The 16,007-nt window shown below is 41.5% G+C and overlaps 1 protein-coding gene across 1 annotated transcript in view; it reads left to right on the top strand.

Moving 5' to 3' along the window:
* The window catches only part of gli3 (GLI family zinc finger 3), a 124,364-nt gene that overhangs the window by 82,840 nt on the left and 25,517 nt on the right, over window positions 1–16,007 (top strand). The window contains exon 5 of the mRNA XM_074693721.1: window positions 11,050–11,255. Coding sequence (XP_074549822.1) covers window positions 11,050–11,255 — 206 coding nt within the window. The remainder of the gene's footprint in view (window positions 1–11,049; window positions 11,256–16,007) is intronic.

Here is a 16,007-nt window from a genome sequence, read left to right as displayed (position 1 = left end):
GCTAATTTACAGTTCTCTTCCTCGTTACATGATGCTAATTCTTTAACTAATGGTCCCACTTAGAGTGAACTAAACACTAAATCAGTTTTTTTTATGTCAGGGCGTGGCAACCTGTAGCTAATCAGTGGTGGAGTCATTGCCTATACCAGTTTTTTCAACCTTTTTTGAGCCATGGCACGTTTTAAACATTGAAAAGTTCCATGGTACTCCACCAACCAAAACTATTACAAAATAAAACTCTGTAGCCTAATAACAATATAGTCTCTTACACTCACGCACTGCGAAACCTGGGCCTGTTTACATGAACACAAAGCTGATATCCTGACTTCTTTTACTGCGTCAGAGCCGAGCACCCCTTAGCAATAGCGTTATCATTTTTGATTCAGCAACAAGTTAAGCAAAGTGGTAGCTAGCTTTGAGGACTTGCTCCTTTGTAGTTTTTCCCATAGGCTAACAAAATCGCCCACCTGCTTGTTTTGAAGCATGGGATGGTTCATTCGGAAATTGGGACCATAGCGTTATTGGATATCTTTTCGCCACAGACCAAACACAGCAGAGTCGGTGTCGTTGCATCCTGGTAAAAGTAAATCCAAATGAAAGACAGCTTGCGCCGTACAGCCTTGAGTTTACCATTTTTGCTTTCCTTGACTACCTCCCATACTAGAGCCTTCATCAGGGTCTGAATTTTGTCCCAGGCCTTGTTCAGAGTTCAGACTTTTTCTTTTCAAAAATTTCTCCATTACTGTCAAGGCTACCTGTCTCATACGTCACTGAAGCTGACTATTAAGACAATAAGTTACCTGCTGCCACCTACTGACATAGAAGAAAGTACACTACTTGCAAAGCAACTTGACAATGGCATGTTATCAATATTTTTAGAAAAACACTGGCCTTTACCCTCGGTTTTTGACCCATAAAGCCAAACTGATGATGATCACTAGACTATAAAGCAGAGATTGGCTAACCACTGAGCGATGCTACAGCCCTGTTTTATACAGTGTAAGAAGAGCGGTGGTTTCACAGAATTCAAGGTGTCACTGTTAAGTTTTTACTGCTGCTGTAATTCTCATCACTTCCTTGGAAAATTAAATCTTTGGAATGTACTTTGGTGACAAAACTTATTAAAGACTTTTCCGCTGATGTATTAGGAATCCAGAGTATATCTACCCTCCTCTGTTATGTGTGTCTGTCTGTCTTTCTTACCGTCTGTCTTCTCTCCCCTTGTCTCGGCTCCCTCTGCTCTCTCCTTGGGTCTCAGCTGGCTCTGTTCCTGTGGCCCTTTGATCTCAGTGAAAGGGTTTGGAGCTTTAAAGTGCTTCTGTTTCCGCTGTCAGGAGCCCCTCTCTTCTTCCTCTCTGGTTTAGGCTTTCAGAGTGGTGGCAGCCTTGTACTGTAGCTGGGTGGGTCAGGGGGGTGGAGGCGGGGGGTGGCGCAGGTTTCTATGAGGTGCTGAGATGAGGTAAAGTTGGAGGGGATGTGTGATGCTGTCAAGCCCCGGTCAGGAGAAGACCTGACTGATCCCAGTTCTCTCTAAAACCTGAGTTCCCACCTCACTCACTCAGCCCCTTGCGGTCTGAGGTGTACTGTGTCAAGAAAGAGGAGTCTATGATGGTGTAAGCCATGCTTTAGTATTATTCAACTTCCTGTTCTCTCACAGAGCTATGAGGGTGCAGTTTTTTAAAGTCATCTACAAGAATTTTTGCAACATTTTCAAGGGTGCCTGATTTACTGTTTTCCCTGCATCCTTGCGCTAAAAGATACTAACTCAAGAAGATAAACTAATGGAAGTATTTCCAAGGCCTTCACTGCTTTGATTCTTCAGAGCATGGGTAAAGCAGGAACAGGGGACTTGGTTTTTATGGGTCTCTCGTGGTATTTTACGGCTATTCCTATCTTTGAAGGACTTTCTCAGATGAGTTCTCTGTCAACCAAGTCCCCTTTTCCTTACATCCCAACATCCTCGTGTGGGAGGGCTTATTTTTGATGATGCCCCAAATGTCGGTTATACAGTTGACAGTTTCTGAACCCATCATTGGCCATTGTCCAAAAACAGGACATATTTCTGCTAAAATTGACCAACTTCCCACTATTTCCAGTGTTTCTGGACGTCCAATCAAGACCTCCTTTTCCAGTCCAGTCAGTAGTCTGAGAAGCCACTGTGCATTTGTAAGAAACATGACAAGAAATTTGACTCTGAGGGCCAAAGACCATTATTTTCTTGCCCATTACAACCCCCAAGTAAAGCAACTTCTTATCTGTTTTGAGAGGGTCTCAGTTTCACATTAAATAGGGGGCATTTACACGACAACGGTTTCAGGGTGTACATGGAAATGTTTTAGCTGGCCGAGAACGCAAACTTTTGAAAACGGCCTCCAGAGTAGAATTTTTCTTGAACGCTGCTAACACCGTTGTTGTGTAAACAGTATGCCAGCGTTTCGGTGGAAACGCTGACGTCACACTAAGTTTCTTACAAGCGCACACAACAGTCCAACAGTACCGTTGTTATGATCGTCGTGTACTACCATGTCGTGCTTGTGTTGCTTTTTAACAAAATGAGCATCTTAGAATTTAACAAAATACCACACAATTGGCTCAACTCTACTTTGATGGGGATCTCCTAAAACGGGCTTCTGGACAAGACAGTTATAGAGCCACCTCCAGGGCTGGCATGCTTACTACAGCATTGTCAGTCCCTCAGGGTTTCCGTGTAAATGCAGATTTGTTTTCACTGCGTTTCACCATTTTTGGATGAAACGTTGTCGTGTAAACGTGGCCTTAGTAAACTACACAGAGGCTTTACTCTAGATTAATTCAAACTTTTGTGGTCCAGTCCTAACAGATTTGGAACCAGGGAAAACCAAATTGACTATCGGTTGTCATAAAGTCTTGCCCTTAACTTTTTTGTCATAATAAACAAAACTATGCTTGAGTGCAAACTTTACTACCCAAGCTAGCAAAACAAAAATCTACAACAAGTATGCGCAGAGATCAAGGCACCCAACAGAGGGGGCAAAAATTCTTTGATTATTTGTTGAATAGTTTCCTTTAAACTGTGGTTTACTTGCACTCATTAAGTCTAAAAAATATTTGGGTCAGGGCTTTTGCCTTTGTTTGACGGGACAGTTAGCATGTTGGTACTGGGGATTAATCCTACAACTAGTGTAACAAGAACTGTAGCCTCTGTATGTGTAGACCATAGACTGTCTAAAACATGGACGTAGTCTCGCCAACGTCACCCGTCTGTTTCTGGAATGGAAAATGAAGCACATCGGCAATAGTGGCCATATTGGTAGTGGCAAGGGATTCGCCTACAGCTATAGGGAGCCTGTCGGTCACGTGACCCTGAACTGTGCCTCTTATTGGGGGAGCTTGAGATCTTAATATTCTCTGAACGGCGGAGTTAGAAAAAAATACAACCCCCGTACAGTGGGTGCTGGTAGTAAATTTAGCGACTCGGACGGGAGACGTTTTTTGAACCAGGCTGTAAATACGTTAATTTCTGCTTTGAAAATGGCTTTTTTGGCTTGGTGTGTATGTGACTACCGCTACTTCTGAAGCTAGCCTCAAGCAAACACTCAAGAAACAGCAGATTTTAGCCCTTCTGCATTGTCTCATATTCTTAGACCGGAGGTTGCCGCTTGGTGTAGACTAACTGATCTAAACCGGCACATGGTGGGCCTTACCAGAATAACATTTCAATACATTGCCCAAAGCTTTGAGAGTATACTTCTCTCGTGAGCAAAACTGGCGATAGGTGTTCTCTGGTTGGCAATGAAGAAGAAAACGGGAAAGAATGATGAAGCATGAACCCAAAGACGGGTTAGTTTTCAACAGTCTCATTTTGTCACTGAGAGCATGCAGTGCACTCTGAAACTGTAGACATGCCAATCACAACAAATGCCATTCTTGCATAAGTTAATTAAAACATAATAAAAACTGGATTCTGCAGGGATTGCGTTTAATCTCGCTGGACTTCATTTGTTTCGTGACTCTTTGTATTTCAGTCATTCCCAAATCTTCATTTTGGACCTCTCCAGCAGCTATGGCTGGAAAAATCATACTCTCTGAGCATTCACAGTTGCTGGATTATTGGATTTGGACTCAGCGATTTCCTGTACCCTTCTGTAAAGCACACATCAAGAAATGCTCGTTTCATGTCATGAGCGACTGTTTCATGCTTGAGCTAAAACTATTCTGCAAAACGCAGTTCCTGTTTTAGCAGACCGCTGTGTCAATACCAGCAGGTCTACCCAGGCTGCACCACAATGATACCTTCTGTCGTACATTAAGTCATCAACCTCCACCGCAACTGTGTGTTTCTACTTCAGCTTTCACTTGGGAAAATTATTAGTGTTGATACAACCTTGTTCCAAACAAAGATTCAAGGCCGGTGAACATGAACACACACCCTTAAATGAAACCCCAGGATGGTTAGGGGGCATATTTACTCTTGGCAAGAGTATATTCATCCGGTGAAATAAGACGACAGTTTAAAATCCACAGACCGCCCCGTGTAAACATGCAATGTCTTAAAGAGGAGCTGGCTGGTTTAAGCGAGGCCACGTGAAAGGAAATGGCTTCCATATGTCAGGAGCTCAGGCTTTCCTGTGCCCTCTTTGCAGAATGAGGGTTAATAGGAATTATAAACCTATGAAGGGAAATGGAGGAGTGAAGGTAAAGTTCTTTGTATGCAACCCTGCGGTACAGCTTTGATGTAAATCTTAAATCAGGTGTAACTAAGACGCTACCTCTCTTGCCTGCGTATCAGCACACACACACACACACGTGGGGTGAACATTCCTGCACACACACTGCACTTTGTCAGATTACTTCCTTTCGTCATGTTGATTAATGCATTCTGGCAGATGCTAAGACGATCACGACCCTGCAGAGAGCAGCCAGGGAATGGACACTGTTTTGCTCCACACCACACTCCTCTGAACCATCCATCTCTCTGCTGTCCTCCTCAAATCCCCTCACACCTGCCTCTGCTCCCCCCTGGAGACCTTCTTTGGGGCTTCCTCTTTTAAAGCTTCGAGGTCTTCTGTCCTTTCCTACCCCCTTATTCCTGGCCCATAGCTTCACCTGCCTAGTTCTTACTACTGTTGAAGCTCCCTCTTCCTTTCCTCATATCCTTTGTCCCTTCCCTCTAACTCTCCAAACTGTCCTTTTAAAGACTGTAGGAAGAATCTGTTGTGCCCAGACTTTGACGACAGGGTGGATACAAGATTTAACCAACTCATCCTATACCTCTTGAAAGATGTTCACCTGCTGTTTTTCTTCCCTGGTTCTGATTATGTTGCATAGACTCAAGTATCAAGCTTTTATCTTAACCCTCAGAAACCTAGTGTGACTGAAAAAAGTACAAGTAATCAACAACAGTAATAAACAACAAGTAATCTAAAGCAAAGGAAATACTCAGGCTAAGTCTAAAAGGATCACGATTTACTTAGAACCATTCCTGAGTGGGTCTTAAGTTAGCAGCACCACCAGTCTTTGGTCCACACACCTGTGCTGGTTATGCAAAGCACTGGTAGAGTCTTGTACCAGTTTAACAAAACACAAACTATCATGGTTTATTTACTAAGAACAGACACAGTGTTCACAGATATTGCTTATTTTTAACATATTTATCTCAATTGTCTGGATTCTTATACTATCAAACTCTGCTACAAGATATGTCTGTTTACATCTGGGTAGTCAAGCACTTTGGAATTATGACACTAGCCCTTAACTGGAGCTACAGCCCCAACTCGTGATGGTTGGTTAGACTACAGTGTATATACAACATATAAAAATGAGAATTTAAGGCCTGTAACAATACAAGGAATGATAGTTTAATTAACTGACTTCTAATTCTGCTGAAAGCTAGCCAGGGTGATGGCTAATAGCTCCTCCCTATTGAGCTGTTTGGCCATCCCAAACTGATAGCTAGTGCCACGTTATAGGCACAATCCAGGGCTAGAAAAAACGTAAGCTTCCAGCGTGTTTTCCTCTTTGACCTTGGTTTTATTCTTTGGCATATTCACTCAGCCCCTCTCGACAGAATGCAACATTTTCGTGTCCAAACTTTTTAGCCTGGATGCCACATATGGTCGTTTATCCCTTTAAGGTCGGGGTAGGTCATTTCAGACGATGTCATCTATCCTAGCTATCAAAAATCTCAAAATATGCTTGTTATTCTCCTCACAAATATGTCAGCAAAGTCACATTCTTAAAAACAAGGACATCATCTGAAATGAGGCCTGAAAGGAAAAAAACACGCAAATGTTCCATCCGGTCTGAATGGGTTATTAATACACATGTGCTTTCAAGTTTGCACACTTTAATAATTACAGTTTTTTTTTTTTAAAAAAAACAGTATTAATTTCAGAATTAGCAACAAAGCAGGACCAGCATCAGAAGTCCCGTTTTAGAACAACTGTAGCCCTCTTTAGGGCGTTCATTGAAATACTCATATAAAATAAGATAAATAATAAAATTGAAAACTAGCTTGTAATTGGAGGTCACTTTTTTTTTTTTTTTACTTATGGCATTTTTTCAAGCTTTATTTTTTAGTATTGGCAAAAGTAACCCAATATAGTTCCTCGCCTGATAAAAGCTTAATCCAAATAGTACCCTTACTTGTGGGACAAAAATCTCCCCATACATAGGAAGACCTTGTTTAGATTACGAAAACGTTAACTGACGGTAACGAGATAGCATAGTAGGGTGTTTTTCTCACTTGGACATATGGAAAAAGACTATGTTTGGAATAGGGATGATTTTCCATGCCGGACATGAACCCATCATTGCAAGGTTAAATACTGAAAAATAAAAATGTTAAATTGAAAAAAAAATAAAGAGATTTTATTGTTAAACAAATCAATATTTTTTACAACTTGAACAGAAAATTGGTACTGTTGAGCATACTGATTGCCAGGTACGGGGCATCGGTACTATATTGTTTTAAATGTGAAAGGTACCAATTGCTTGTTTGGAATCAGTTAGGTTGCCCCCTGCTGGCCATTTTGAGGGCGGCAGATTTAAGGCACTTAAGTGAAGTGTGTCGTCTGTCTCGTCTGGTCCCTCGTTACTCTTTAGCAGAATCAAAATGTCTGCTCTCTTTTCTTCATTGACCCCCTCTTTTTTTCATGTGCCAGACCATTCAGTAGGACTGTGTTCTTATTCAGTAATTCAATTGGAAAAAAAGGCGAGCAGAGGCATGCAGCCAGGGTCAGTGTGAGGGGATGCAGCCAACACATGACAGGGTTAATCAGTGTCATGGCAGCCAGAGTGGGAGTCTGGCTCTCCTCAAACCGGCGTGAGGAGGTCCAGACGGGGGAAAAAGTCACTCTACCTTTTCTTTCTGGGGTCTGATTTCTAAATCAAAGATGTCTGAAACTTCAAACACAGTCACTGCGAGGTCGTTGATGTTTTTTTTTGAATTCATGGAGCTGGGTATGTCTGAAAGATGTCAATCTCAGACTCGATTAAACATCTTGTTAATGGAATTGTTACTTTTGTTACATAGGACAAAGCTTCTTTTGTTTGCACTTGATGCGTACGCTCTTTGATGAAAGTGTGTGTACGTGCCTTTGTGTGTGTTTGTGTGTGCGCAATGCGAGGTCAGCCCATGTGACATCAAAGTGCCAGAGCGTCACATCTGCAGCTGTGTTGTGATCTCTTTAAATGAGCCATGTAATGGTGGCGTGTGGGCGCACGACTTGCTTATCGTAAACACTCTCGTTCACACACCTGTTTTGAAGTCCGCCGTTTGCCCTCAGCTCAGCTCGCGAGGCGTGGAGGAAGTAAAACAATCTCTGGTGGATCTTTCAACGTGGGGACGTGCAGAATCACACCAATCGAATGGAGGAGGCGAGAAACAAATCCCATGACCGTGATCCCGGAGTGTGTCACCTTTACACACTCTCACAATGAGGCTTTTTTTTCCTGAGAAACCTCTAAGGACTTCCTGCTTCGCTTACACCTGCTTCAGCATCTCTAAGACGTGTTGTCACACACTTCAACGCGGCAAAAGCTGTTAAAATCTTCCCATAACCCCTTTGGGCTCATTACAGAGAGACTGCAGAAGTTTATATGTGTGAATTCCTGCACACACACACACACACATGTCCGTGTGTTTCTGTCCGTCCTCATATGTGTGTTGTTTCCGCTCCTCAGTGCTCATTATTTGCCCCGGCCTGAGCTCTTTCATTAGGGGGGCCGTGAAGTGGAGGGACAGAGGGGCCGGTTGGGGATCAGGGGAAGGGGCGGAGGTCGTAATTGGGCTGTTCCGCTCCCCTGGCCTTGCTCAAGGTCACCGCGAGACAAACTCCAGGGCCAGGTCTCGCACTCGTCTTTTCCCACCCTTTCTCGCTCCTTAAACCCTCACTTTTTCCTCTCCCCTCCCTTCTCCCCTCCCTCCCTCGTCTTCCCCTCCTCTTGGGGTCTTTTGTCACAGTAGACCGGTCCACCGGGGAGCCTCGGAGAAGTGGAGGGGCTAATTCAGTCTAATCTCTGAGCCTGTTAATGTCTGGCTGATATGTGGATTTCTCCTCATCCTCAGGGGACGGCCTTTGTGGCGAAGGCCATCATTATGAAGTTTCCGAGCCCTCCTAGCCAATTATAAGGGAGACAAATTAGTTCATCTCCAACTCGGCGAAGTTTTCCAGATTGTTCTCAACTTTATTTCTCATCTCCAACTACGGAGACAATTCAGTTTGATAAAAAAAGAAAAGCCTGCAAGTCAAGATTGTGCATCTTGTGTGAGTCGGCAGTGGATTTTGTTCAACACTGAACCCATCATGTGTGATTCAACACAGGCGTTCAGTTTCAGTGGCGCAGCGCTCCTTGTCTGGCGCTGGCCGGCGGTGAGCTCGGTCTAACGTTCCCCTCTGATTAAGACGCCGTGGTGAAAGCTGCCTTTGATCTGAGGAAATGTCTGCGTAGGGAGCAGTTGGAATGCAGCGCTCTCCTCGCCGCCTTGCAGATGGAGGCTGGGAGATAGTGTCACAGTCCGTTTGTCTGGACCCGCCACTAAATGCAGACGCACAGGAGGAGAGAGTGGACGGTCGGTCAGAGGCTGTCAGGCTTAATGAAACGAACACGATGTCGCTGTTGAATCGACTGGGTTAGTGATGTTTACACAGTGTTAGGGACACAGGATCGCTTTCCACCACTCACATGTACATCCAACAAACTTTAAAGACGCCAGTTAAATCAGAAAAAGGAAATTCTGAGTTTGTGATTCAACTTTTTGAATCCCCTTTACTTTCCCTCTTACATCATCCAAGAACATTTACTGATACACGAACAAATGAGGGATGATGGGGAATTAACTGTGTTAAACTTTCATCAAACTTCACTGTAAAAAGTGAAGCAGGTTTTCTAATGAAGTCATATTTATCCCTCAAAACAGAATTTAAAATTAAAAATCTTTGTGGATTCAAATGCAAACAACTGAAGCTGTTTTCTGTTCATGTTTTCAAACAAAGTGAAACAATTTTGGGCGCCATTATAGCCTAGCAGGGGGCTAGCAAAGCATACTGTGATTGTCACCCAACACTTTAGTCCTACTTTAATGTTATACTCCCTTCCAGCACACTGTCTGCTACAATTTGGTCTTAGTTGCAGGTTTGTACGATAATTTGTTTCCTGACAGTGTTGAAAATTATGATGACCCGGAACATATTTCACATTCTGGATCTTAGTATCCAGAATATTTCCAGGATCTGGATCTTACTTTTACATCTGTCAGAAATTATGGTGACCTTGTCTTGTTGTCTTGCATTGTTTTGCAAAGCAATCCAACCATTTATGGTGGAGTTATAAACATATATGGTGAAAACAGCCCTATCTCTCAATGATAAAGAATCCTTAAAAAAAAATCCTGGATCCAGACAGTGATCCGGATCACCTCCAAAATGTAATCTCTTCTTCCTTATCCCATTTTGAACATTTCCTGAAAATTTCATCAAGATCCGTTTGTTGCTTTTTGAGTTGTGTTGGTTACAGACAAACAGACAAACTCTCCCAAAAACATTACCTCCTTGACTGTATTTTGGAAAATTATGTTTTTTTGCCATTTACGACTGACGTTAGCACATTTGCAGTAGAGAACAACCAAAAGTTGAAATTGTCTTAATGTTTCCAAAACTACATCAACACTGAGTACTGTAGATGATGAAATCCTGACATAATTTGCAACTTTGCATCCTGAAATTTTCTTAAATGTTGCGCTTTTTTAAGTTATTTTTGAGGCCACACAGGGGGCAACACCACTAATTTTTTCTTAGACTTTCATTTTTAGAGGGCAGGAAACTGAGAAACAGTTGGGGTATGTCCCAGGAAGCTCATCTCTTTGTGGATGCTCCTACGTTAGCGCATGCTAAAACCAGTTCCTAGCTTTTGTTAATAGCTGTGGTTGACAATCCACCGGCGCTTTAAAAAAAATCTGACAGCTTTCCCAGTCTTTTGACTCCAAGGTTTGAACTTTTTGGAAACCATGTGGTGTTGTCTAATTAAATATGGCTGGATATTTTTCTGAAGATGATGAAATGTCTCAGTTTTGAAATTTGAGATGTTGTCCTAGTGATGTTTTCAATAAAGTCTGGGGTTCAGAAATTTGCAAATCATCACCTGTTTCTTTTCACATCTTGAAGCTTCCCAACTAAAACAGACTTAGATGTGAATTTCCAGAATTGTGCCCAGTCATGCCACTCACTTTTGACTTTATTATTCTGACTTTTGACTCTGAAAATGTGAATGAGTTTAACTCTTATTAAACAGTGACAGCTGTAAGTTTCTTCGAACATAACAATAGTTGAAACATTTTATATACAGAGTCTTAGAGTTTTTCACACCTCACAAAACCTAAGTTTGACCTTGTCTGAAGAAAGAAACCCAAAAACACTTAAAACAGAGAAGAAATGGTTGTAAAGGATGAAAGACCTGTCATCAAAAATCTCCTGTTATAACCTTTTCTATTTGAATTCTGGACTCTTCTCAGTGTTATGAACTCTTTGAAAATATGTATTCATGCTCTTCATTATTCTCTCCTCTCTGCAGGCCTCCAGCACTGGCGGGCAGTCCAGCTTTCTCCGACATCTCCCTCATCCGGATCTCGCCCCAGCGGAACCCCTCTGTGGGGGCGGAGTCGCCCTTTCACCCTCCGCACCCCTACATCAACCCTTACATGGACTACATCCGCTCGCTCCACAGCAGCTCCTCCATCCCCGTTCTGTCGGCCGCACGGGGCCTCAGTCCTGCAGATGGTGAGTAAAGTGAAGCACACACTCACACACACACATTTTCACACACGGCCCCAGCAGAGCAGAGACTGGTGACAAACCCTCAGTGGACCTTTTTAAAATGATACCTGGGATTGATTAGTGAGGTTTGATTGCTATAAGAAGAACTCCTGATCCTCCGAATGAGTTGAATTCCTCTTTCAGATCAGAGGAGGTCAGGTGAGAGGCAACCAGATCCATCTCTATTAAGAGCAGGGGGAGGAGGGGGGTGTTATCTGAGAGAGCGGGCGGGTGGATGAGAGTGTTATGAGTGTGGGGGATCGGTGTGGGCGGGGGTGCAGGTTGGAAGGGAGGCTAATCCTTTTGATCTGTGAGTCATGTCAGAGACCTCAGGAGGATGCTTCGGTGAGCGGCAGGGTCACGTACAGTTACAACCTGCACACGAAGGGGGGTGGATTCAAGTTCAGGGTTGGGGGTGGAGGGGGGTTGGGTGTAAGGGTTTCCTACAGGGAGCATTTGTTTCCTGAGATCTTCAAGGTGGAGTCAGACCTGGATATCATCTTAAATGGACACAAGGACTGAATCACAGCTAATAAAAATCACTTTTAATTTTACAAACAAAAACAAAAAACAACCAAAAAAATCAGACTACTTTGAAAATCACCTCCATTAAATAACCTTACGCAACCATCTTTATTTAAACGACTGCTGTTAATCTATCACAGAGACCACAGTAGGCATTAAAAACATGATTCAGGATTAGTTTAATTGCGATTTCTGGACATTCATAAAAACGTCTTCTATAAAAAGAGACACACGCCACAGAGACAAGATTTACTGTTTCTAAATTTTTTTTTTTTGTTTATTTTTTTAATGCACCTTTCATTTCTCCTGCAAGGTAGGGGTCTGAATAGGCTCTAAAGTACAAAAAAAGGTTATTTTGCTTTTATTTAGATAGAAAAAAATGAGGAATGCAAGGAAACAGAGAGAGGAGTTTATCCACCAAATCAGATCAAGATTTTTAGATTCAGTTTGACAAAGTTTAAAGCTGCTGTACATGGGGCGCCTGCTCCGACAACTGAGCTAAGATACGTCAGCCAAAAATGTTCCTTTCAAAAGATTAATTAAAATTTGTTTGATATATGTCAGTAATGTCAGTAAAAAGAAAAATTGTCATGTTTTGTCCACAGGGGGCGACAAATCATCGAATCGAGAATGTTCCTAACAGGAATTTTAAAGCTCCTGTGACATTTTTTGTGCAGTTTGATTTCTAGAATCCAGCAAGATATCGTTTTTTTCAAGTGCATAAGCATTTAAAGACAAAATCTGGAAAGAGATGACATGCAGTACTTTGTCCATAGGGGAGTATTAAATCAATGCAATGTGATAGCTTCTGATGGAAAATTTTAAAGCTCCTTTGACATGTTTTTAGATAGTTATGAAACTGACTGGAATTAATACTGATGTCTCTGTATGAGCTTAAAAAAATCAAACAAGACCACCAGAAACATTATTGATAACTTCTATTAAGAAACTTTAAAGCTAGAAACTCCTGGTGCGGGGTAGGTGTAAGACAACCAATTAAATGCATTAGACGAAAAAAGTGTTTGATGACAATATAGACGGCAAAGCTTTTTTGATCTTTTTAGAACAAATCAGATTGTGATTTCAATTATGAGATTAGATGAACGGCTTTAATCACAGGGGACGACAAAATCAACAAACTGAAAGTTGCTCACAGGAGCTTTAATAGAATTTAAGAAGAGAGAAGTTACATGGTGCAGCTTTTGTTTTCCTCTTGTTGGAATTTCTGGGAGCTAAAAGCAAACCATATATTAAATGTAATCTTTATATCTGAAAATCTTGATTGGCAATTTTATGCTGTCAAAATTTGACAGAAAAATTGATGGAATAATAAAATTGTTTTGCAATCTTTTAGAAACAGTAAGAGACTATCAGACTTTCTGTTCCTTAGAGGTTTTATTACAGCATGATTACCGAACACTCCCCTCCTCTTGTCAGCTCTCAACCCTTCGTCACGTCAGACCCACTTTAGCTCCTCACCTTGTGCTCAAGTGTATTCTAAAGGAGCAGATAGCAGGGGCACTTCCTCTGCACCAGCACCCTCCTCTTCATCTCATCTGTTAGAAGCTGTTTCTAAGTGAAGAGAAGTCTCTGCTGGCAGCGCCACCCGTCCCCCCTCCTGCTCTCCAGCCTTCATGATCAGGAAGTATAAACTCCAGCTTAAACTCTAAAACCCTCCAGTTTTCCATTACCACAACATAATGTGCTGCAGCTTTCGGCTTCAATCAAAATAGTTCCTTCCAACCTACCACATGATCTGCCTTTCACTTCATAATTCTCTGAATTGTGAATGAGGCACCTAATTACTTCTTTAATCAAAGCGCTGATTAATGAACCCATCAGGCTTTGTGTTTTGGTATATCACCACGCTTACAGGGAGCCTCCTGCTTCAGTCTGCGTTTCTTTCCTGAGCAAATGTACATTTGAATAATGATGAATTAATTAACAGAATCTAATGGAGATTTAAAGTGGGTGGGATTTAGTGCCACCCTCTTGCTGCCACACATTTGCTTTCTCTCCGCCGCGCCCCCTCCCTTGCTTTCCTCTTTTCTGTGCGAGCTGAGGTTCAGAGGTACGCTCGCCCCTGATCCTATTGTAATGCTGAAGGAGCACCCGGTGGCTCACCGAGTCCTGAGGCAACTCTGCCTTTTTTTCCATGTCGAGTGCCACACTGACAGCCATCCCAACCCCGCCCCCCTTCCTCTCCTGCTCCCCACTTTTTGCCCCCAGGATTCCTCTCGGATGCCAGCATTTCTGATTTAGAAATTCCGCAAAGCCCCCTTTTTTTTTTCCTGCGTGGATCCTGAATGGGCCACATTATGGTTGAATGCAAAAGCAAAGCTAAGGCGGAACACTGGAGACAATTAAGAGACTCCCCCCCTTCCACTGAAGACATAATACCCAGATCGAATTAATTTGGAATTTTTTCTTACATTCATTCAACCAATCGTGGATGCATATTGCAGGCATACAGACCAGCCTTAAGAGGAAATCTCCTCATACACTGTTTCTTTATTTATTTTCTCTTCATTGCCTCAATAAGGGGGGAAAAGATCTGCAGCACTCTGTGGGTCTGAACTGAATCTATATTTGCATCCAAAACCTCAGTGTGAGTCTTCTCCTTCTCTCTTTCTTTGAGTATTTGCATAAGGAAGCCCACCACCAGATGTTTATTTTTAGGCTGCGGTTCAAGGACTTACAACATGAAATAACTGAGAGACTGACTTCAGGAAGCATCTTTATTCATGCAGATATATCTGGGCAGATTTAGGCCTTTTGTTTCATGTGCAATCGAAAAATATCTATGGTTTAAAATTCAACACAAATTTTTGCGTTTGAAGCTGCAACTGTTTCTCTTATTTTAAAGGGCTAAGTCAACAAAAGTGAAAAAACTTGAATTTTGACAGCTGCAATCTAACTGTAATATTCATTAGCAGTGCAATATTTGAAGCTAATCTGCTGTTTATGATGAGAGATTTGCATCGAAATCCACACTGTTTTATGTTTTTTCATCTGGGCAGATTTAGGCCTTATGTATAATGTGCAAACCACACTTACCTTGGATCTTGAGTAACAAAAAATTTTTTTTAGCAGCTTAGGTTGCCCCTTAATTGCTTTTTAAAGGGCTGTCAAAATTCAAGAAACATGCATCGAATATGATTTTTAGGCTTTCAAACTTTGCATGCAAGAAATAAAAATTAATCTGCTGCAATTAATTCTCTTTGGATCTAAAACTGAGACTTTCAGTATTTGCAAAAAGTAGCCCATCACCAGATGTAAACTGTTTTTTTAAGGTCTGGTTCAGGTTCAACATGGGTTCAACTAGGTTTAAACATGATGCAGCTTCCAGCCGACTTTGAAAAGAGAGACATTGAATGAGAGAAAGTAGCTGGTATTTATATTTAAAACTCAAGACCTTTTGGATTTTGAATGACAAAGCAACAAAATTTTTTAAGTTGGACTTTTCCCCCTTTGTTTAAAGGACTAATTCACCAAAATTGAAGAAAAAAATCACCAAACTTTTTTTTTTTTTTTAACAATGTTTTTATTCGTTTTCAACAGACAAACAGTAATAATACACGAGAAAAAGGAACCTCTTTGCTTTTAAACAACATGAACATACAAACAAAGACGAAAGAAAAAACAAAAAACAAAACAGTTATATAGACAGTAATACATAAATAAATAATAGCAAAAAGTATCTAAAGGAAATATTAAGAGTTCAAAATAATAACAGTAATAGAATACATATTTAAAAAAATAGATAAATAAATAAATAAAAGATAAGTAACCAGTTTGGGACATTCCCATACACAATGAATTAAGGTACCTTTCTCAGTTAAACATTTGACACAGGTGTCTGGAATGTCAGGGGATCACTTATTAAGTAATTCAGGGGTTACATACGTTCTCATTAACCATTTATGTTGTAATAACTTCAGTCTTGTATTAATAGTTTGTGTTTGTGCTTTTAAGCAGGCATTCACCCATTCATCCGCACCTATATCTTCCTTAATATCTGAAATACAAGCTTTCATTCTGTCACTGCAAGACTCCTTCTGGAGTAGTGCAAACTTAAAAGCAAATGTGCTGCAAATAATCAGTCTTCCCTTCTCCTTTCTTTTGATATTCACACAAAGTAGCCCACCAACATATTTCTTCTGTACATGAGGACTCTGGTTCATTTTGTTT

This window comes from Halichoeres trimaculatus, unplaced genomic scaffold, assembly GCF_033239565.1.
Source record: "Halichoeres trimaculatus isolate MK-OKI-2021-1 unplaced genomic scaffold, fHalTri1.1 fHalTri1_scaffold_18, whole genome shotgun sequence".
NCBI lineage: Eukaryota > Metazoa > Chordata > Actinopteri > Labriformes > Labridae > Halichoeres > Halichoeres trimaculatus.
The sequence above is the reverse complement of the archived record's forward strand: the minus strand, read 5'-3'. Positions and strand labels throughout refer to the sequence as shown.